Source organism: Pantherophis guttatus, chromosome 2 (assembly GCF_059756535.1).
Source record: "Pantherophis guttatus breed Tessera chromosome 2, ASM5975653v1, whole genome shotgun sequence".
Lineage (NCBI taxonomy): Eukaryota > Metazoa > Chordata > Lepidosauria > Squamata > Colubridae > Pantherophis > Pantherophis guttatus.
The window spans coordinates 166938504-166961470 of NC_142064.1; the positions used below are offsets into that span (position 1 = coordinate 166938504).

The 22967-nt window shown below is 36.8% G+C and overlaps 1 protein-coding gene across 1 annotated transcript in view; it reads right to left on the reverse strand.

Annotated features, from left to right (window-relative positions):
- LOC117676608 (uncharacterized) overlaps window positions 1–22967 on the reverse strand; it is a 60791-nt gene that overhangs the window by 16069 nt on the left and 21755 nt on the right. The window contains exons 37-56 of the mRNA XM_087885161.1: window positions 22260–22364; window positions 22050–22145; window positions 21487–21639; window positions 14943–15155; window positions 14717–14860; window positions 13814–13970; window positions 8597–8624; window positions 7742–7862; window positions 7548–7640; window positions 7345–7408; window positions 7087–7185; window positions 6882–6985; window positions 6210–6348; window positions 5582–5700; window positions 5336–5485; window positions 4584–4754; window positions 3961–4264; window positions 2191–2252; window positions 1019–1106; window positions 804–921 (exon numbers count right to left, since the gene is read on the reverse strand). Coding sequence (XP_087741287.1) covers window positions 804–921; window positions 1019–1106; window positions 2191–2252; window positions 3961–4264; window positions 4584–4754; window positions 5336–5485; window positions 5582–5700; window positions 6210–6348; window positions 6882–6985; window positions 7087–7185; window positions 7345–7408; window positions 7548–7640; window positions 7742–7862; window positions 8597–8624; window positions 13814–13970; window positions 14717–14860; window positions 14943–15155; window positions 21487–21639; window positions 22050–22145; window positions 22260–22364 — 2528 coding nt within the window. The remainder of the gene's footprint in view (window positions 1–803; window positions 922–1018; window positions 1107–2190; window positions 2253–3960; window positions 4265–4583; window positions 4755–5335; window positions 5486–5581; window positions 5701–6209; window positions 6349–6881; window positions 6986–7086; window positions 7186–7344; window positions 7409–7547; window positions 7641–7741; window positions 7863–8596; window positions 8625–13813; window positions 13971–14716; window positions 14861–14942; window positions 15156–21486; window positions 21640–22049; window positions 22146–22259; window positions 22365–22967) is intronic.

The following is a 22967-nucleotide window of genomic DNA, read 5'->3' on the forward strand; positions in this document are numbered from 1 at the left end:
GCCTAAATGTTTTTTAATTGGGATTTTAAATTTTATGGATTTGGGGTTTTAAATTGGGTAGCCAATGATTTAATTCTTTTTAATTATCTTAACTTTTGCATTTGTATGTTTTTTAATTTTGGCTGTTCACCGCCCTGAGTCCCTTCTGGGAGAAGGGCGGTATACAAATTAAATTAATAATAAAATAATAATAATTATTATTATTATTATTATTTATTAGATTTCTATACCGCCCTACTCCCGAAGGACTCAGGGCGGTGCACAGCCAAACAATAAAAACACATACAATACAAAATTTAAAAAATAGAATAAAATCAAATTAAATAATTTTGGCCCCGACAAATTTAAAACCCCAAACTTTTAAAACCAATTTAAAATTGAATATATAAATACTGAAAAATATTTAAAATTTTAAAAATCTTTTATAAAAGAGGAGGAAAATTAGGCCAGGCCGGCCTGGTGAAATAGTAAGGTCTTTAAGGCGCGGCGGAAGGTGCGCAGATCCGGGATCCTCCGTATCTCTGGGGGGAGCTCGTTCCAGATAGTAGGTGCCCCCACAGATAATAATAATAATAATAAAAAATAGTTTGCCATTGCCTTTTTAGAAATGAGAATTATTGGCCCAAATTCACCCAACTGGCTTCCATGTCCAAGGTAGGATCAGAAAACCTAGGTCTCTCTGCTCCCCACTAGACCATACTTACATTCAACTATTCAAGTTACTAAAATGTAAATTGCTTTAAGATGGAGACATTAAAAACAGCTAGAATCCAAACAAGTCAGTAGCTGGAAATCAATCTGACCTCTGTTTGAAATCAGCATAAATAATCCTGCTGGGGAAGCCTTTCCTGCAAATTCGGATACCTTCAAGTACACCATTACATCTCAGTTGGTGCAATACAAGCTCATGTTCCATGGCACCTTAGAAAAACCACAGGGGGAAAAAAAGATGTTACAATGTGTACAAAAGGTCAATTACATTTTTCATTTTAAAACCAAACACAGTCCTGTACCTTACCAGGAGTTTTAGTTTCATTGGGGATGAGGCAGCGCACAAAATGTGGATGAGTGCTCCTCAGATTGGACATCAGCTTGTTTAAGTTTTCCTGTAGGATTTAAAAACAAAATTATTTTTTTAAAAAAAGCAAATTTATATGTTAGGAAAAAAACTTAAGAGTGAGAGCTCCACGTTTTGTCCTAGGTAGCCAGGAAAAAAAAAATACTGTGAACTTTCCCAACATTCTCACAAACAACCTTTTAACACTTTTGCCTTATTCTGTATCAGTTGACATTTATATTGATATATTGGTTAACTTTTTTAGAACAGTGCATCTTTTTTACCTTCTTTACCAGATATTTTATTTAAATGCTCTTGTGATTAAGAAATATTTAACAACTCAGGACTTTAAAAAAAAACAAAAACCAGTAGAATTGTGTACTGTGTTCAGTCTCTACAATCTTGACTGTGATGTATTCTCTTTAATAGCAATAGCACTTAGACTTATATGCCACTTCATAGTGCTTTACAGCCCTCTCTAAGTGGTTTACAGAGTCAGCATTTTGGCCCCAACAATCTGGGTCCTCATTTTACCCACCTCAGAAGGATGGAAGGCTGAGTCAACTTTGAACCAGTGAGAATCAAACTACTGGCAATCAGCAGTCAGAAAAATTACCCTGCAGTACTGCATTCTAACCACTGTGCCACCTCGGCTCATTGTAAGGACCATTGGTAGACTTCTGTTGTTCCAGAATACTGTCATCTAATATTCAATTGTTCTTATCTTGCTTTTCCTCCTCTGAGGGGGCTAAATATGTCTATTGCTCTATCAGCCTATGGATATTGAAAGCTGCTTTATGTGAAGTTAATCTATATAGCCAAGTCAACTGGCAATAGCTTTGCAGTTGGACTCTTGTCCTTTGTTCAACTGTGCTGGACTCTTCTCCTCTCTTCTCCCTTGGAAAACCACTGCCAATCAAGAATCAGACAATGGCTCTCCCGTCTTCAATTCTGCAACTGCCAAAAACTGTATTTTTTTGTGTGGCAGTAAAGCATGTATTCTATCACAGAGGTACATCTTTCCTCATATTCTACCCCTCCCCACAGATATCCTCAGTTTATACAGAGAGGCACATCATCCCTGCACGAGTGTCCTCAAAGGAATAAAGGATAAGAACATCTGATTTCCATACCCTGAAAAGGGCAGACACAGTCTGGAAGGAAGAGCCCTTCTTCTTGGCAGCCTTCTTGCCCTCTGGGAAAAAAAGAAAAGGTGGGGGAACCACAATTAGACAGTTATCTGGGGCTTAATAATTTATTCTACAGCACAAGTATCTAACAATAGGTATTAGGCAGTGGTGGGTGGATATCGGTTCGCACCAGATCATGAGAACCGGTAACAGCGGCAGTGGCAGGAAGCTCTGCCCACCCACCAGGACGAGTGCATGTGCACCCACGAGCAAATCGGTAGTGACGGGTTTTGAAACCTGCCCCTGGTATTAGGTGTATCACATTGTTTTGTTACAGTTTGTTAAACAAGATATATCAATCTTATATGTATGTGATTATAGTTATAAGAACTGCAGTTGGTGAGGCAAGAATTAAAGGCAGACAACACTGTTAGGTAAACTCTGATCAAATGCCAGCCTTAAAGGTGGGAAATAGAACAACTAAACTTTCATTGATTTGGAAAATATAGGAGGGAAAGGCTTTGTATTTGAAATATTCCTGTCATAGGCTTATCTTCTATGTAGCTGCGACTTCTTTTATAACTATAGCATGAGCTGCTTATGTACTCGCGCTACATCCAAATACGTGGGCCATGTTTCTGAAGAAAGATTTATTGTAGGGACTGATGTGAAGTCTGTCACTAAACCATACTGTGTGAGTTCACATTATGCTAATCCAGAACACTGAAGCATAGTATGGCTTAGCATGTTTGAACCAGATCAGCTCATATATTTATTTGTATTTCTTTGGAAATTATACATTTGGAGTTTTTGTGGGAGAAAATTAAAAGAGCAAATATAGTGTAGTGGTTAAGTCCTGGACTAAAAAGATTTCAGCATGACACACAATGTTTTTGGTCAGTGTGGGTCACTTGGCTAGTCTTGGTCTGTCATCCCAATCAATCTCATAAGGTTGTCATGAGGATAAAGCTCTCAGAGAAAAGGTGAAACGTAAGTACTTTAGCTAATGTTAATGTTGGGGTTATTTATAGAACATGGGGCAAGGATGTGCCAAGGATCTTTAGGAGAAGCTAAAAACTATAAAACATTACATATATATGCAATGTTACTTATTAAGCAAGTATTAGGAAATATCTAGTTTAAACCATGTTAAGGCAGGCTGTACCTTTAGGGGCTGATGGGTACATTTGAAATATTGAGAATGTGGACATTTGCAAAATGACTGTTAAGGGTTTACCCATTCACAAAATGGTTGCCACTGGGGACATCATCATTTACAAAACAGCCGTTTATTTTAATGGTGTCTTCAGAACACTCTGGACATCAAGTGCTACCAAGGAGCCTTGGTAGCACAGTGGTCTAAGCACCCTGTTATTAACACAGCGGCCTGCAATTACTGCTGGTTCGAATCTCTCCAAGGCTCAAGGTTGACTCAGCCTTCCATCCTTTCTAAGGTAGGTAAATTGAGGACCCAGTTTGTGGGGGCAATAAGCTGACTTTGTATAAATATACAAAAGTATGAAGGCTATTGCTTAACGCATTGTAAGCCGCCCTGAGTCTCCGGAGAAGGGCGGCATATAAATCAAATTTAAAAATAAAGTGCAAGTTATGTGATATTTCCATTTTTAGGTTTACAGATATGAGCTCCTATGCTGAGGGTTCCCTAACCTGTATAAACAAATATCATCTGAGGATAGCAGTGAACTATTCCTTACATGGGCAGTTGTTTTGACTCTGAATGTTTATGAATCTATTTCAAGTGTTAAGAATTACCTTCTACTGGACGGTCGGCAAACAGTAAAGCCAAGGTCTTCATGGAAGACTTCTGATATAGACCCACCACGGTTTCATTCAGGGGGTCCTTGTTCTTGTCCAGCCAGCCGCTAATGTTGTAATCAACAGTGCCAGCATAGTGCACAAGGGAGAAATGAGCTTCAGCTTTGCCTTTGGCAGGTTTGGGTTTCTGGAAGTTGTTGCTCTTGCCAAGGTGCTGGTCATAGAGCTTGTTCTTGAAAGATGTGTCTGTTGCCTTGGGGAACATGCACTCTTCCTCCAAGATGGAGAAAATGCCCATGGGCTGTAAAACAATGGGTGAAAGACAGTTGGCCATGGACATGGACTAAGTTATTATATACGTACTTCAAATAATGTCATTGTTAGTAATTTTCAACCAAAAACAATGGTTTTCTTGTGATAATCTATGAAGAAATATGATTAACAGCACAACAAGCATTCAAAAATATATATTGAGTAGGGAAGCATTGTTATAAATATAGCTGCACCATAAAATATATACCTTTATAGCTATAACCAGGGGTACAGCTCACTTATTCCAAGGCAGTTAATGGTCATTAGTTGAAATTACTGCAAAATTAAATATAACTTTTGATCAAAACCTTCTCAATGAGTTCAATGCAGGCAGCCAAGTCCATCCCAAAGTCAATGAACTCCCATTCAATTCCTTCTTTCTTGTACTCTTCTTGCTCGAGGACAAACATGTGATGGTTGAAAAACTGTTGCAGTTTCTCATTGGTGAAGTTGATGCAGAGCTGCTCCAGGCTGTTGTACTTCGGAGAGGAAAAAAAGGAGAATTTGTTTTAAAAACACACAATCCATTCTTAATTTTGGTGTCCAAATATTTAATTGTAAAGTATTTTTCATCTGTTTGTCTATGTAATATCAGTATTATGCTGAGTTACCCAAAAAAATCTTCTAAGGTTCTGCATTAAGCCCATAACTATTATCTTGAAGGATAATTATAGATACTATAAACAGAATGATACTAATTTTTGATTAAATAAAATTGCTATATGTTTATTTTCTCTTTTGCGTATGGGTGGAACTGCTGATTAAATTACTTTCTTTCTTGGTCATGAGTTTGCTAATGCATTGCAGAGCTTCCCCAAACTGGCTAGCTGTTCAATTCTGAATATATGTATAATCAATTATATGTCTGTGCATATTGACACATTTTTTTTCGAAGTCTGCTGCAATGTTCTTTAAGTTAAAAATTGCAAATAAAAAAAACCCTAAGTCTATGTTATGAACTAAGAAAAACATTTCAGAACAAAGATAGTAGAACAAAACTGAGATAGGAAGACTGGATAACAAAAACCATCTGCTTGGTCCCAAGGTTTCATTTCCTTACATCAAAGATCTCAAAGCCAGCAATGTCCAGCACACCGATGAAATATTGTCTGGGTTGTTTGGTATCCAATTGTTGGTTGATACGAATGACCATCCACAAGAACATCTTCTCAAAGACAGCTTTAGCCAGAGCACCTACGTTATTGTAGACCTAGAAGAACAAATTGGTGACATATGCAACATGGAACATCCACATAAAGGGTGTAATTAATATTTTAGCTTTCCCTTTGATTTGAGAAAGACTTACCTGCTGGACAGTTTGGCCTTTGGTGACATATTCATTGCCGACCTTGACCCGGGGATAGCACAGAGCTTTCAACAGATCTGCTGAGTTGAGATTCATGAGGTAGGCAGCCTTGTCAGCAACTGAGCACAGTCAAGAAAGGAAGAGAAGATCAGTATGTATTAGAAAAACTATAATTTCCAACTCTTCTAGAAGACCAAAACAGATTCTAATTTTGACAAATAGGCCATCCAGATTTTTTTTACCAACTTCTAAGTTTGTAAGCATTTTGAATTATTGATTTGGTTAACAATTGAATTATTGTATTATTTTTTTGTGGGGGGGGGACCCTAAAGCAGATGTGTACAATTTCAGTCAGCTTTGTATGGAGTGGAGATGATCTCACTCCCAAAGTTTGCAGGAGGTATATCTAGCAAATGGCAAAATAGCAATTTAAAATACATTTTCATTTTCCTATATATTTGCTTCTAAAGCTAAACTTTTAAAAAGCACAGTGTCTTTGTCTAGTAAGGAAAATACTTATAGTAAACTGCAACATCCTAGCAGTTCTGTAAATGATATGTTGTACTGCATCCTCCATATCATATTCTGGGTCTTAGCATGTCATGTTTGTCATTCCGTAGCCAAATACCTTCAGTGCCGTCTGGCTCAGCCTGCTCCTCTCGCTGCTTCTGCTTGAATTTCATATTCCCATAGTGCATAACAGCTCCAGTCAGCTTGTAAATGGCTGTCTTTTCCTCAGCAGTGAAGCCCAGGATGTCAATGGCACTCTGACAATGAAATCTATAGTCAAAATACTGCCTGATATGCTAGATGGAAGCACAATGCTCAAGCCTATTTGGAGTTTGAAAACTTAATATATTCTAGTAACGCGTGACTTGTGATTATTATTATTATTTTCACTGGCCTTGAAATACTGCATCAAGATAGAAGATCCTTCTGGAAAATCCTTTAGGTTCCCATGATTTCTAACATGCCTACACGGCTTCATCAATGTTTTTGAGCAGCACTAAACTATGATGACTCATTATAAAAAGAGAAAAAACTGAAAGGGAGAATATCAAAACCCTTTTTTGTAGCAGTGACAGCAATAAGTTTGGTTTAAAAGAAAGATGGAAGAAGTGAATTTCCTTCCACTATTGCTATTCCCTGAAGCATTCTGACTGAAACACCAGAGTTTCTTTCTACTGGGAGATTTAAAAATATTTTTACTCCTAACATAATTAGGCCAAAAAATGATATACCAAAAATGGATATGTAATCAAGTTAATATTTCATGTCCTTAATTTTGCAAATTACTTACATCAGTTGCCATCAACTCTTCTTGATCATCAATGCTGGCAACAGTGATCTCACCCTGGCTGACAAATTGGAAGTCATATGGGTTGGTAGAAATCAGAAGCATCTCTACATAAAAAGAAGCACAAATGTGATTTCATTTTCAAGCATCAGCACATTTTTAATGTTGAATAGTGGAAATAGTCCTCCAAATGGATGATTCTCCTTACCAATCAGTTCTGGCTTCTTGTTGGACATGATCTGATAAAAGATATGGTAGCTCCTTTCAGCCTTGAGCTGGAAGGTAACTCTGGACTTCTCCAGCAGATCTGGCAAAGCAATGAAGTTGAATTAGTTATGGAAGGAAGGAAGGAAGGAAGGAAGGAAGGAAGGAAGGAAGGAAGGAAGGAAGGAAGGAAGGAAGGAAGGAAGGAAGGAAGGAAGGAAGGAAGGAAGGGTCAAATAAACACCAAAGAAATATCCCTTACATGTCTCAATGTCTGCAGAAGCCAGCTTGCCAGTGGCACCAAAATGGATTCTGATGAATTTGCCCTTTAAAGAAGAGAAGGCATAATATTAAAAATTTTGGGAGACATAATTTTACTCTGTTTTAGAGATTAACTTGCAAAGAGAGGCTGCATTCAGTTTTTCACACACAAAAGTATTTGGTCTTATTTTGCACAGGACTTACAAAGCGTGAAGAGTTGTCATTTCTCACAGTCTTGGCATTTCCAAAAGCCTCCAACAAAGGATTGGCACTGATGATTTGATCTTCAAGGGTGCCCTTCAGTGAAAATATCATAATTAATTTCAATTTGTTTCATCACAGAAAATTTCTAGGCATTCACTTTTCATCTTTTACAAAAAAAAAAAAAAACCACGCACATGTATTTTGCCTTGTTGGGATTGTTGTTCTTCCTTTTTCTTGTCAGAAGAAACTGCAATTGTTGCAAAGTACTGGATGACACGTTTCGTGTTCACAGTTTTTCCAGCACCAGATTCTCCGCTGTGGATTCAAAGAAGACTTCCATTAATGTGTCAGAAATCATTTCATTGAGATTCCAACTCCAGATCACTAAGAAGTAGGGACGAGGGATAGCCGCATCTGCCCTCAGGCCTGGAAAAGCAGAAAGGCCTTCTAAGCCTGACTGAACTATAGGAAATTGCAGGTTTCATTCCACCTAATCTGCCTACCAACAAAATTTATATTAACTCTGGCTCCACAAGACACAGTAAAAATTCAAAGTTTAAACCCGCCTGCCATGGATATGAGTTATTTCTCCTCTGAAAATCTCTCATCTGACCCATGCTGCAGTTTTGTTGGTATTGTTTTTCAAATCTAATTGCACCATAAAGTGGGGAGGCCAATTGGAAGAATCTCAATTTCAAATCTTATTGTTGTGCATATAAGTGTGAATAAAAGACTTATATGACAGTGTGTGCAAACTTCTGTTGTTCTACCCGCTACTGGCCTTCTAGCTAAAATAATTTTTCCATCCTTGTTCTAAATACTTCTCTGCTATACTAGTTTAACTACAATGATCTCCACTGCAATTTAGTGCAGAATCCTAATAGGGGCTGCCAAATGTTGTTGAGGAATCATTATTGTTACAATATTCAAACTGACCAGTGATACAGTAGTCCTGCAGTTTCTTTTAGAACAATTAGGGCTAATTGTCCTAATTTTATTTCAGAGAAATCAACAGAACAAAAGTGGACCAGTTAAGAAGGCATACTTACGTGATCAAAATGGATTGATTCTCACGATCTGAAAAGATTTTTTAAAAAGTTACTTGTGACTTTTACAATTATATGGTATGTTGCAAAAAAAATCCCACCCTTACATCATTCTGAATATAAATGAGCAGAAGAACATCCTCTAAATTTTTGAACTCCCTTATCCCAACACACATACATACGTGTTTAGGGATGTGTGTGTGTATGTATGTATGTATATATATATACATACATATGGCTAGAAAGAATATGCACATAAAAGCCTACGAAAAAGAAAAAAGATACATTGTACCTTTACAGGAAGGATATCTGAGAAGTGGGTGTGGCTCACTGACGACGCCTTAAAAGGCAGAAATAGCTATCTGAGTCTCCCAGAGAGCAACACAGAGTTGCAGATTGTCAGCAGAAAAAAGGCCCAGAAACTTGTGAATGAGATTTCACAGAACCTAGGGCTGTAGAACAACTAAGTTTACGTAGGTAAAACCTGGCTAGAAAGAATATGCACATAAAAGCCTACGAAAAAGAAAAAAGATACATTGTACCTTTACAGGAAGGATATCTGAGAAGTGGGTGTGGCTCACTGACGATGCCTTAAAAGGCAGAAATAGCTATCTGAGTCTCCCAGAGAGCAACACAGAGTTGCAGTTTGTCAGCAGAAAAAAGGCCCAGAAACTTGTGAATGAGATTTCACAGAACCTAGGGCTGTAGAACAACTAAGTTTACGTAGGTAAAACCTGGCTAGAAAGAATATGCACATAAAAGCCTACGAAAAAGAAAAAAGATACATTGTACCTTTACAGGAAGGATATCTGAGAAGTGGGTGTGGCTCACTGACGACGCCTTAAAAGGCAGAAATAGCTATCTGAGTCTCCCAGAGAGCAACACAGAGTTGCAGTTTGTCAGCAGAAAAAAGGCCCAGAAACTTGTGAATGAGATTTCACAGAACCTAGGGCTGTAGAACAACTAAGTTTACGTAGGTAAAACCTGGCTAGAAAGAATATGCACATAAAAGCCTACGAAAAAGATATATATCTTTTATATATATGCATGTATGTATGTATGTATTGAGGCACCTGGTCTACCCCAACATGTGGGAGGGAGCATACTGCTTCCCTTTTGCCTTTCAGATCCAATCCAGGAGCCCTCAAGCAGTTGCATTCATGACAAACCATTTTATATTAAATTTATATTTCACTCATAAAGAAATTTATATTTCTTTATCAGTGAAATATAATATGTGTGTGTGTGTGTGTGTGTGTGTGTGTGTGTGTTTTCTGGGTTTTTCGCGGGTGTTTGTATGTAGGTCTTCAGGTTTTCTCCCGCGTAAAATTGGAAGTGTCCTGGCAATGTTTCGACGAAGTCTCATTTGTCATCTTCAGGCTGGTGTTTTTGGCTTTGTGCTTCTAGGAGCACTTCCAATTTTACGCACGTACGTAAAAAGTAGGAAAAACCCTGGCTAGAACAGTAATGCACATATAGACCTACGAAAAAAGAACAAAATAAATATTTGACCGTTACAGGGAGGAGTCAAAAAATGAGGATGTGGCTAACTAATGAAGGCAAATAAGCCAGAAATGAATCTATTTTCGTCTCCCTTAAGTCTTACAACAGACAGCATAATGTTGCTTAAATGTCTGATAAAGCCTAGAAAATAGTGATTTGGGATGTCACTTAACTATGGCTATATAAACATCTTGATTTATGTAGGAGAAACCCTGGCTAGAACAGTAATGCACATATAGACCTACGAAAAAAGAACAATATGTGTGTGTGTGTGTGTGTGTGTGTGTGTGTGTGTGTGTGTGTATACAATGACGTGGGAAAACACCAGAGATTTTAATCTTTTGCATATGCACACCCGCGAAAACTTAAGAAGACAAATATATATACATATATATATATATATATATATATATATATATATATATATATATATATATATATATATAAGTTTTCACGGGTATATATGTGTGTACAGTTAATATTTCGGGTTTCTTCCCGTGTAATTGTGAACATGTCCCTAAAAGGATAGAAGCGACGTTTCGACAGAATCTCATCTGCCAACACAAAAACTCAATACAAAAGCAAGAACACACATCATCATTAGTTCAACACATAAATACAACAGGACATAATATTAATTTTAATAACACAAAAACAGTTGCAAAAATAGAACAGTTCAATGGCAGAATAATCAGAGAGGCCATTGAAATAGAGAAAAGACCACATTGCATGAATAAACGTGATGACACTTCACATCTTCCTACTATTTGGAAACCTGCTCTCATAGATAGATGAATCTTAACACAAAATATAAAACATAGATTAAGTGTTAATCAAAAAGCCTGTATGACCACAAGTTCCAGCCAAATCACATTCCAGCCAGCCACAAAGATGAAGCCCTGCCACCTGATGGAGAAAAACCGACCATACACCAGAAACCAAGCCAATAAACACAAACTGAGACTCCCAACCAATCAGAATGAAAAGGTGGAGCCATCCCAGACTACCAGCACCAAATTTGAAATAGTAACGGCAGTTACAGCAAAAGACCCTCCACATAAGCCTGATGATGGCAGATGAGATAGGGATATGTTCACAATTACACGGGAAGAAACCCGAAATATTAACTATACACACACACACACACGTATGTATGTATGTGTGTGTGTGTGTGTGTGTGTGTATATATATATATATGTATATATATATGTGTGTGTATATATATATATATGTATATATATATATATATATATATATATATATATATATATATATATATATATATATATATATATATACATACATACATACATACATACATACATACATACATATATATATATATATATATATATATATATATATATATATGCATTACTGTTTTAGCAGCAGACAACATAATGCTGCTTAAATGTCTGATAAAGCCTAGAAAATAGTGATTTGGGATGTCACTTAACTATGGTTATACAAACATCTTGATTTACGTAGAAAAACCCTGGCTAAAATAGTAATGCACATATAGACCTACGAAAAAATGAACTATATATATATATATATATATATATATATATATATATATATATATATATATATATATGTATGTATGTATGTATGTATGTATGTATGTATGTATGTATGTATGTATGTATGTATGTAGTTTTCATCTACTTTTCTTTCACCAGTGACTATATGTTGCAGAACAATGTAATTGTTTTAAGACACCTTGACCATTAGAACTAATTCAGGATTTCACTATCATTTAAAGGAGAAAGATTTAAGGAGGCATGTCTTTATTTATTTTTTCTACTTAAAAGATTTTGAAAGAAGCTGTGCAGAGGGTCTTAGAACTCAACCTCTTTTACTCCATCAGCAGGAGAACTGAGGCAGGAGAGACCAACAGCAGAAACATCATCTTTGAAAAAAGGTCAGATCAGGCTGTAGCCATGGAGAAAAAAAATCCTTCAAAACTTCCTTCAGTGAATCTGTACGGGCGAGCCATTGGGCAACAGCTCAACAACTTGCTGACTTCTTTCCCTTTCCAAAACTCAGAGCAGAGCTATTCTTAAATCACATTCTAATTACATCTAATCACTGTTCTTGAGGGGAATTATTAAAAAACCCAAATGTATGAAGCATTTGCCATTCAGTATATGGCCTGCATGTATTGCTCCTTGTATAAAGATGCATCATGTAACATTTTCATAGTCTATGTTCCAGTCTGTATTTAGATGCCTTATCAAAATCATTCTGTTTCTTCGAATGTGGCAATATTATGTTTTATTGCCTATAGGTAGTCCTCAATTTATGAACACTTGCTTAATGACCTTTCAAAGCAGTGGTGGGTTGCCCCCGGTTTGGACCGGTTTGCAAGAACTGGTAGTAAAACCAGTGGGAGGCTCTGCCCACTGACCCAGATGTCATTAAAGTAGATCTTCTGCACATGCGCAGAAGAACGCGCGCGCAGGCACAATGTGAATCGGTAATAAAGGTAAGTAGAACGCACCCCTGATTCAAAGTTACAATGGACACCCCCCCCCCAAAGATACTTACAATCCAGTTCCAAACTTCCAACAGCCGCCCCTCCCCTCCTGTGGTCACCTGATTGCATTTCAGGAGCTTGGCAACAGGTCCTCATTTATGGCCTTTTGCAGCATCCCACAGTCATGTGACCGCAATTTACATCATTTTTACTGAAAAAAGCATTTATTTCCAATTTTCAGCAGAAATGCCCCATAGCAAACAGCGGATTTGCTTAACAGCCATGGCGTTCCCTTTATGATCAAGATGTTTGCTTAATGACTCTGTATTTGCTTAATGATTGTTGCAAAAATGGTTGTAAAAGCAGACCTGGTCACTTATGATTTATTTTATGACCATCATGACTTAACAACCGTAATAGGCATTATAGTTGATTTGATTGCTCTATTTGCTATTTGTTTTTTGTCTGTAGTATTTATTTTGTCATTTTTTGTGGAATTTTTTGTCATTGATCATAATAAATATTTATTTATTTTAGAAAATTTATATTGCCACCTACTCGCACATGGCGACTCAAAGTTTTTATGAATATAAAAACATCATATAAAAATAATAAAATAAAATGATAAAATAATAAAAAATAATAAAATAATAGCCCCCCACCCCCATCCCAGTGACAATAAATATTTATACACACCATTTAATGGGCTCCATCTCACTCTGGGTTCCCCAGGCCCACTGGCAGAACCATGTCTTCCGGAAGAGTTTTAGAGTGGGGGCCAATCTAATCTCTGGAGGAATGATGTTCCAGAGAGAAGGAGCCACCACGGAGAAGGCCCTTTTTCTGAGTCCCGCAAAATTATCTCCCTAGAGGATGGGATCCGCATCATTCCTTGCCTTCCCACTCTAGTGGGTCAGGTAGATTTGACCAGAAAGAGATGGTCTCTCAGATAACCTGGTCCCAAGCCATGAAGGGTTTTAAAGGTGACCACCAAGTCCCTTGAATTGCACCTGGAAGCAAATTGGCAACCAATGCAGTTCCTGGAGGAGAGGTGAAACATGTACATCGAGGGCTTCACAAAACCATGCAAGCCACTGCATTTTGCACCAACTGAAGCTTCTGGATGCTCTTCAGGGGGAGCATCTATTCTTAAGAGTCTGAAAGGAATTCCAAAAGCCATGTTCTTCCTGTTTTCCCTACCTTATTATTTTTTCCCCCAGAAACATTCATCTACTCACCAGTTAACATGGACTGATATGCATTGTCAGAGATGGAGAAGATGTGGGGAGGGGCTTCTTGACGCTTTTTGCCTCTGTAAGCTGACACCACTTCTGGGTTGTACACTGGCAACCACTTGTAGGGATTGACAGTGACACAGAAGAGACCTGAGTAGGTCTGCAAAAGTACAACACAAAATATCACCATCTATTTGCTTGTTATATTTGTTATTTTCCTTAAATCCTAAGGAACTGACTTATACATAAAATAATTATATGGAAGGGAAAAAAGAGTTGGAAAGGAAAATAAATAAAGAAATAATAATAAATGATAAATTTTACTGTGTAGCATGAAAGGAGCAGTATCATATGTTCTATACTTTCTAAAGGTTCAGTTTTTTTAAAAAAAATGGGCACACAGCACGTTCTGTTGTGCAGAAACTGCTATTATCAGTCTATAAGAAGTGCAGAGGTTATGCCCAGAGGCCTCCCACATTATTTATGTGCATAATATAGCCCACCTTTTGTCTATATGAATGTTAATTTTGTGCAGAAATACAGTATGTGATCACCAAACTGATTTATAGATTATTTGGACAATGCAAATTTGTAGTCTGAGTGGTATTTCAACAGGCTTTTTGTTGGCTGATGCTAAGAAAAATTGGACACTGTTCTTTATGAACTTTGTTTGGATCAGTTCATCCTTCTCTTAATATATGATAGTTATTCTAAACATGTTCATTTCTAGACACCATGTAAAAACATGAAGTAATCAGTTGACTCTATTATCATTAAAATTTCTATTGGGTATTTGTTCAGATTTTTCATGATCCTTGCTGGCTTTAAGAGATAGCACATGCATTATTTGAGTCCACAGTATTGCACTAGCAGAAAGCAGCAAACAAAAACCATGGCTTCACTCACGTAGATCATCCAGGCTGCATAACGCTCTTTGAGGTTATACAGGACAGCAGGTTCATTGAGGTGGGTCATCATGGCCATGTCCTCAATTTTGTCATATTTGGGAGGGTTCATAGGAAAGACTTGGTCATCCTTTACAGTCACACTCTAGGAAAGAAAAGGCATCGATAAGTTGACCTGATCTAATAAAGGCTAACTTTTGACAATAAGTTTCTTGTCCTTTACTCACTTCTCCTTTTTCAGTCTTGACTGTGACTTTCCCTCCTTCTCTACTTTGTACAACGCCTTTCACATAGGCTTCCTTAGGATTCACACAATAAACGGAGGTCTTGGCGTCAAAGGGCTTGTTCTGGGATTCAATTCTCTCCTTTTCTGACTTCCGGAGATAAGAGGCAGCTTCCCCGAAAACTGCCATTTCAGCGTCTGACGACATGGCTGCAGTTTACAGGGCACACCGCAGCAGAGAAAACTACACAGAGGAAAGATGGTCTATCAGGTTATAGGTACAAGACAAGCTTTTCTAAAAGGCTAAATTATTAGTTTTTGTCCCTATTGCAACTTTCTGCCTTGTGGACTTAGCAACCTTATGTAGCATATTAATAAGGTATTAATTAATAAGGTATTAATTAATCAATAAGGTATTAATTAACAATGTACTTATTAAGTACCTTATGCCAGCAGGCTTGAAATTTTGGACCTGGACAACCTAGAACTATACTGCCTATGGTCTGACCTAAGCTTAGTACACAAAATTGTCTGCTACAATGTCCTACCTGTCAATAACTACTTCAGCTTCAACTGCAATAATACACGGGCACACAATAGATACAAACTCAAAGTAAATCGCTCCAAACTCGATTGCAGAAAATACGACTTCAGCAACAGAGTGGTCAACGCCTGGAATGCTCTACCTGACTCTGTTGTTACATCCTCAAACCCCCAAAACTTTAACCTTAAACTGTCTACCATGGACCTCACTCTATTCCTAAGAGGTCTGTAAGGGGGCATGCATAAGCACACCAGCGTGCCTACCATCCCTCTCCTACTATTCCCATTTATTCGTACTCATTTATTATGTATATACTTATACCTGTTTATACTTATATGTTTATATGTCATGTTCATACTTATATTTGTTTTCTCATACATGCTTGACAAACTAAATAAATAAAATAAATAAATAACTGCTTATGATTACAAGACCCTTCTAGATTGCCTTCCTTTGATGGAAACAACATTTCCTGCTAGAAGAAACCTATGCTTTCTTTTCTGGAAGAAGAGAAATTGACCAAAAAGTATAAGATGTGCCACTTCAGGTCCATTAGAAACTTGTAGATGTTAGTAAATCAGCAGGTGGTCTAAGTCCTTCTACCATCATTATTATTATCTTCAACTTTTTACTCAAGAAAAATTTTTAAAAAATATAAACTATGGATGAATAGACAAAAGGAGAAGAGTAGGAGCTCAGACTAGATATATAGAGAGGGGGAAGGGCAAAAGGGGAGGGGGTGGGGCAGAGGAGAAAAAAGGGGGGAGGAGAGAAAGCTATCTATCCTCTGAAAGAAAAATAATTCAGCATACAGCAGAACTGTGTCCTATTTCCCTACTGTAATCTGTAATCGATTACTTTGATTAAGTATAGGTAATAAAGCAGGACTCTGCTGAGAACTCAGCACATAAAATAAAAGAATGAAGCAGAAAAGGAAGTTGAGTATATATGTGTGTGAAAAAATGTGATTTATGTACACGGAACAACTATAAAATATGATCATAACATATAAAATATTTAATTACTTTTTTTATAATGTATATTATAATTATTATATATTTCAACAAGGGATGAGTATTCTAACGAAGGAACTGTGAATTTAATCAGCAACAGAAACTACTCCTATCTCCTGCCTCCAGGCTGTTTTTCTTTAGAAGTAGGCATATGCCATTATATTTTTACTCTACTGTTTTGAAAAAGAGAAGTTTGTGAGCATTTGGTGTCTATGAAATTAAATACTGCCCACTTTATCCTTGGCATTAGAAATATTCCAGTCTCTTATCAGAAATTTGAAAGGGACAGTACAGAAGCCTGCTTTGTGATGCATCCTGCTGTGTCTGAAAGTAAAGCATCTTCCAAAAAATTGTAACTAGGAAACCATAATCTTCATGGCCAACAAAATGAAACATCTCCATTAGGGGGTCACAGAGATCCAGCCCAAGTGCCTTGCTGATTTAAGTTCTGAAATAAAATCCAGTGTTCAATTGGTTTTTAAGTATCGTAATTTTACATTTAAATTTTTTTTTTAAAAAAAAAAATTCTGAATGGATTTGGGGATCCATTTATATTTACTGCTTACATTTTTTTTTTTTTTACTTTTAAAATGTTTTGCTTACATTCTTTTCATTCTTCCTAGGCTCTTGTAGTGAGATGGGCGGCAAACAATTTTAATAAATGAAAATAAATAAATAAATAAAATCTCTATTTTTAAATTATTTGTTTATCTTTACTGCATGTTAGATGTTACACGTTGATCACATTTTCAAATGCAGTTTTATCTATATTACGGGGATCATAATATTATCTACATTAGGAGCATTGTAATGCTATCTATATTATGGGAACTAGCACTGTTATGCCTTACCTCACCTTCTGCAAGAAGTTACAGGCAGCCTTGAGGCTGACCAGAACTACGCAAACAATTTAGGGGGGAAAATGATGATGATGATGATGATTCTCTTTGTAATCCAAGATTTCCAAAGTTCCAAGAATATGTTGATATAAAGAATGGAAATGTACAGACATATTCAAGAATAGTTTTGAATGTCCCCAGAGAAGTTAGTTCCAGAGGTGGCAAGATGGCCCTGGGATGTGTAGAATCCCAGGCCTACCTGTGATTCTTCCCTCCAACTCCAAGTTCATTCTTCACATGACTTACCTTGAAGCTGTAGGCAAAGCTCAGGCAGATCAAAGATAAGGCAGGTCCCAGAAACTCTTTTATAATATCCGCTCAGCCCTAGCACCTCCTCTGCTGCAGGTCAAATATTTCTGGCCAAGTATTGTTTTGGCAAAGTTGACTGCAAACATAATTCTTACTCATATTATCCCTGGATATATTTAGAGTTGAGCCACTGCATTCCTGCAAGTGCCTGTATCATTTCTAAATATATTTGATGGAAGTCATTAACTTATAACATTTTCAATAAAAGCATCTTAACCTAAAAGTGCTACTGACCACCCCTCACTGAGAAATCAGTTTTTAAAAAGTGATTTAAATGACTTTTGGTCACATTTAAATAGCTTCAATAACATTTAAGTGACTTTTTTTTTTCCTGAAGCCATTTTCATTGATACCTTTGCAGAAAGGAAAAGATAACTGGCTTCTGTGCTACTGCCAGAGGAACACAGATACTATAATTGTAAAATATTTTCTTCCAATCTGATTGTGGTATGTCCAAAAACCTACTGTGCAATAAATTATTTTTGCTGGAATAGGAAAACCTGTCTACTATTTTCAGACAACATCTGATAAATAGTCATGATGACGAGTAAGGAATAGGAGACTTGGGGCTCTTGGCATGCCTTCTATGATTACCAAGACAGTATTCACACACCCTTTGGACCATGCTCAGAATTTGAGTTATAAGGAGCATGTGTTCTGTAAGAGCGTGCAAGAGAAGAGGCTGGCAATAGCAAGCCAAAGGTTATTGAGAAAGAGATATGATGATGATGGAAAAATAAAAGAGTATAAGGAGCTTGAGGCTCTCGTACGCTGCAAGAAGGAGTCGATGTGGTTTGCCAAGTCCTGAGTGGCAAACTCAAACTTCCCTTTAACGTGTCCTTTCTTGGGTGCAATTTTGGGAAGCTCCGCATCAGGTTAATTTGCTTCATTGTTCTTCTTCCAGGATCTATGCCATTCCTTTTCTATGTTCTCCCCGCCTTTACCTAGACATTGCTTGTTCATTCTCCCTCAGTGTTGCAATGTTACTGTAGGAATGAGGCAGTGGTGGGATTCAAATAATTTAACAACCGGTTCTCTGCCCTAATGATTTCTTCCAACAACCAGTTCACCAAACTGCTGAGAAAGTTAACAACTGGTTCTCCCGAAGTGGTGCGAACTGGCTGAATCCCACCACTGGAATGGGGGCTGCTTGCAATATTCCTTCCTTTCCATTTGTTTAGGTAATGGAATGTAGTAAGGCGGCGGATTCCCAGGAGGGAGGGGGCACATTCCAGAGGAATAAAAGGCAACTCGGTCCAAATGTTATATGTTAAAGAAAGAGGGTGAAGACAGACCCTCCCTAGTAATTCCTGGAGTATGGTAGAATATATGGTAGATGTGGATTTTTAGAGTGCTCAGTTTGGCAAGATTTTGTCTACAGCTGTGAAATAATAAAATAACTCCACTTGGAAAAATCTCCATGTGTTGTTTTTGGTTTGGAGCCTGGACGTGTAGTGGGTTATTGTTTAACCCACTATTGATTCTCTAAGAGATGTGTTGGCCATCAAATGCAAGAATTTCATCTTCCTCTTCCTTGATCCTTAGCACAACCGAATATAAAGTTATACATTATTTAGCACTGATCTGCTTCACAAGCAGAAGAAATGATTGGTTAGAGCTTTAGAGCACTTTTTCATTTTCTGGTTAATTGGTTATTGTTCATTCCTCAGAAATTAAAAACTCATAGAATTTTGTCAAAATTCTATGTGCAACTAATTGCACATTTTTCAAGCCTACATGCAGTTAATGTCAGTTTCATTTGTGCTTAGCTAATTTTTATTCAAATTTTAGGGGCTTACTTAAAGATTAAGTACTAGATAACAATGCCAAAGATTCAGGCTAAAGTAATATCACTTACTTACAGCAGAGATCTCCAAACTTGGTAACTTTGAGATTTGTGGACTTTAATTCCCAGAATTCCCCAGCCAGCATGACTGACTGAAGAATTTTGGGAGTTGAAGTCCACAAGTCTTAAAGTTACCAAGTTTGGAGACCTCTGATTTACAGAATTACAGATGGTGTAAGACTGACACCAAAATCGCACTTCCCCAAACTGATTCCATATATGAGTTCACAATTGTGTATTTTTCTGCCCTCTTTTGTGTGAGTTGAATATTTTAGTAGTACAGTCCAATATACAAATTGTTTTCCCAACTGCTAAAATGTCTTTTCTTATTAGAACTATATATAGTTTTGTAACAGCAGGCAGCATGCTCTACCTTCTGTTCGGATGTCTATTAAACCCCTATTCAAATTTCAGTTCTCCAAGATCTAATCATTAGTCTGGAAAAAAACCAATACTATTTGTATAACAAAGCTTAGTTTATTCACTTATAATATTCCCCATAATGAATATGAAATTTATTCTTATTCCCTATGTTATTTTCATTTTAATTCCTAATCAGTCTCTGTGTTATTTCCATGCTATGTATATTTAATAGTACTTTTATCATTTAGCTGATTCCTTTAAAACAGATGTATGACTATGTACCAGAATAGTACCTAAAACCAAAACTATTTGGTTAGGGATATATGATGGCTGTACACTGTATATGAAGAAGAAATATATTACATTTTCTATAGTGCAAAAACAAAAGGAAAAATGAAAACTTAGATTACCTGGATACTTCATACAATTCTAAGAAATGTGGCTGAGTAAATGAAAATCTTATATGGAAGCATCCTTACTTCTTTTATTGGATTTAATGGGTAAACTAAAAAATATGTTCTGTTTATGCGTATTTAAACTAATAATATTTTACCCATTTTATTAAACTAATAATATTTTACCCATTATATTAAAAAAAATATAAACTGCCTTTCCATTAAAATCTGGGAACCTCATATTGCAAAATTGAAAGTTAATAAACCAAGGCTACCCTAAATCAGAGGTGGGTTTCAGCAGGTTCTGATCAGTTCTGGAGAACCGGTAGCAGAAATTTTGAGTAGTTCGGAGAATCGGTAGTAAAAATTCTGACTGTCCCCCACCCCATCTATTCTCTGCCTCCCAAGTCCCAGCTGATCGGGAGGAAATGGGGATTTTGCAGTATCCTTCCCCTGGATTGGGGAGGGAATGGAGATTTTACAGTATCCTTCCCCTGCCACGTCCACCAAGCCACACCCACCAAGCCATGCCATGCCCACCAAACCACACCTACAGAACTGGTAGTAAGAAAATTTGAAACTCACCACTGCCCTAAATCAAGTTCAGTTTTTAATAACTACATCAATGCTTCCATGTAGTTTTCTTGATAACAAGATAGCAGTGATTTGCCACTGCTACTTCTATAGTTTTCCTTTTTTTTAACCTCCTGGTCTACCTTTTTGGTACTCTATGCTCCAAATAAGCTCCCATCCTTTGCAACTTTTCTGAGGTCAGCTAAAGTCTCTATATTCTGCAACCCATTTAATTCTACTACCAAGGGAATTCTATTACCAAGGGAAATCCAATTTTATGGAAATTTTTATAATTCTTATGGAAATTACATTATGGGCATTATATAGATAATATATTTCTGTATAGAAATAATAATTAGATATTAATAAAACTCATTTAAATATGTGCATCTGACCAGTTAGAAAAATAGAAGTGCATAAATCATCTGCAGTTTCTAGCATTAAGTAGAATGAAAGAAAAGCCACAACTGTTTTTAATATGCAAAGTTCTCTACCATCTTTATTTTCTAGATATTAAGGAAAGATAAACAGTAATTACAGGGAGTGACAAAGAGCTTCACATTTTGCGCTTCTCTTGGGTCACTTTGCCATTTCCAGGTGAGTTTATTCTTCACTTATAACCACCTTCTTATGGACTTCTCGGCTCTTCACCCTGAGTTTGTTCACCTGGGACTCAGCAATGTCAGCCCGTTCCTCAGCTTCTTCCAGCTCATGCTGAATCTTGCGGAACTTGGAAAGGTTCGTGTTGGATTGTTCCTCCTAGCAAAGCATACCATTATTCAAATTTAATTCCCAGTAATAGTTAAAAAAAAAAAAAACCACACCAACATAATAATTCTTATGAATGCTTCTGAAGAATCTTTTTAAGGGCCTAAAATTAATCTGAAATCTCAAACTATACGAAGTTTACTTCTATACAAACTATACCTGTACGAAGAATCTCATGAGATTAAAAAAATGAACATTAATTCCATGAGGGTCTTCATTCATCCAAAGTGCATAAGAATAGGCTGACACTTTACAAGCTCGCATATAAACACAATTTTATATTCACAAGCAATATAAAATGTGACCTTTTCAAAACTAACCTTCATTATTTTATGTGCCACACATAGTGCATTTTAATTGTGCAGGGAGAGATTTTGGACTAGGTCATCCTGTGTACTTACCGACTCTTCAGCTTGTCTCTTGTATGCTTTCACTTTAAGCTGTAGTTTATCTACCAGATCCTGGAGCCTCAAAACATTCTTCCGGTCTTCTTCAGACTATTTTTTTTTTTAAAGGAAATAAAGAATGGAAAGAGTAAATATGCAAATTATTTACACCTTTATTTATTTTTCCTAAAAGTGTTTGAAATAAATGACAGCTTCCATTCTCACCTGATAAGTTAGTTCCTTTACCCTTCTCTCATATTTCCGTACACCTTTGATAGCCTCTGCACTGCGTTTCTGCTCATTCTCAAACTCAGACTCCAGTTCACGAACCTGATATTAAAAAGAAAATTAAAACATGTAATTCTAGCAGTAGAGATGCCCACTAAATTATGAAAATGCATGTGGAAACTTGTCTATAAGGATTAATTACACATAAGTATATAAACGAATGCTTCCCTTTCTAATTATCTTTGCCCAACTTTGTTTTATATGATTTGCTCCATTCCTCTTTTCATTACTTTCTTGGCAGCATCCATCACAGCATTCAAAGAGTGTGGCACGTGGGAAAGTTTTTTGGCTTTTAAGAGAGTTTCCATATTTAGAGATCTTAGTTTACCTAAAATAATGTGTGCAGGTTTAGGATAAACTGGGCCTTGGTTGCATTTGTGCATTCTTTGCAAAAATATTTTGAAACTGAATGGCATTTTAACATCACAGGCAATGCTGCATGTGTCATGGGTACAAATGAGGCAGATAACCCTGTTTTATATTATGAAAACATGTTATAGAAAAGCCTTAAGTGTGTACAGCCATGGTGGATGGTATCAATCAATATTGATGTTCCATCTAGTGACACCATGGTATATTGACAAATGAAGTTTAGAAGGTAGAAGGTATAAATGGTGAAAAGCATGAATTTACAAAGGGAAGAAA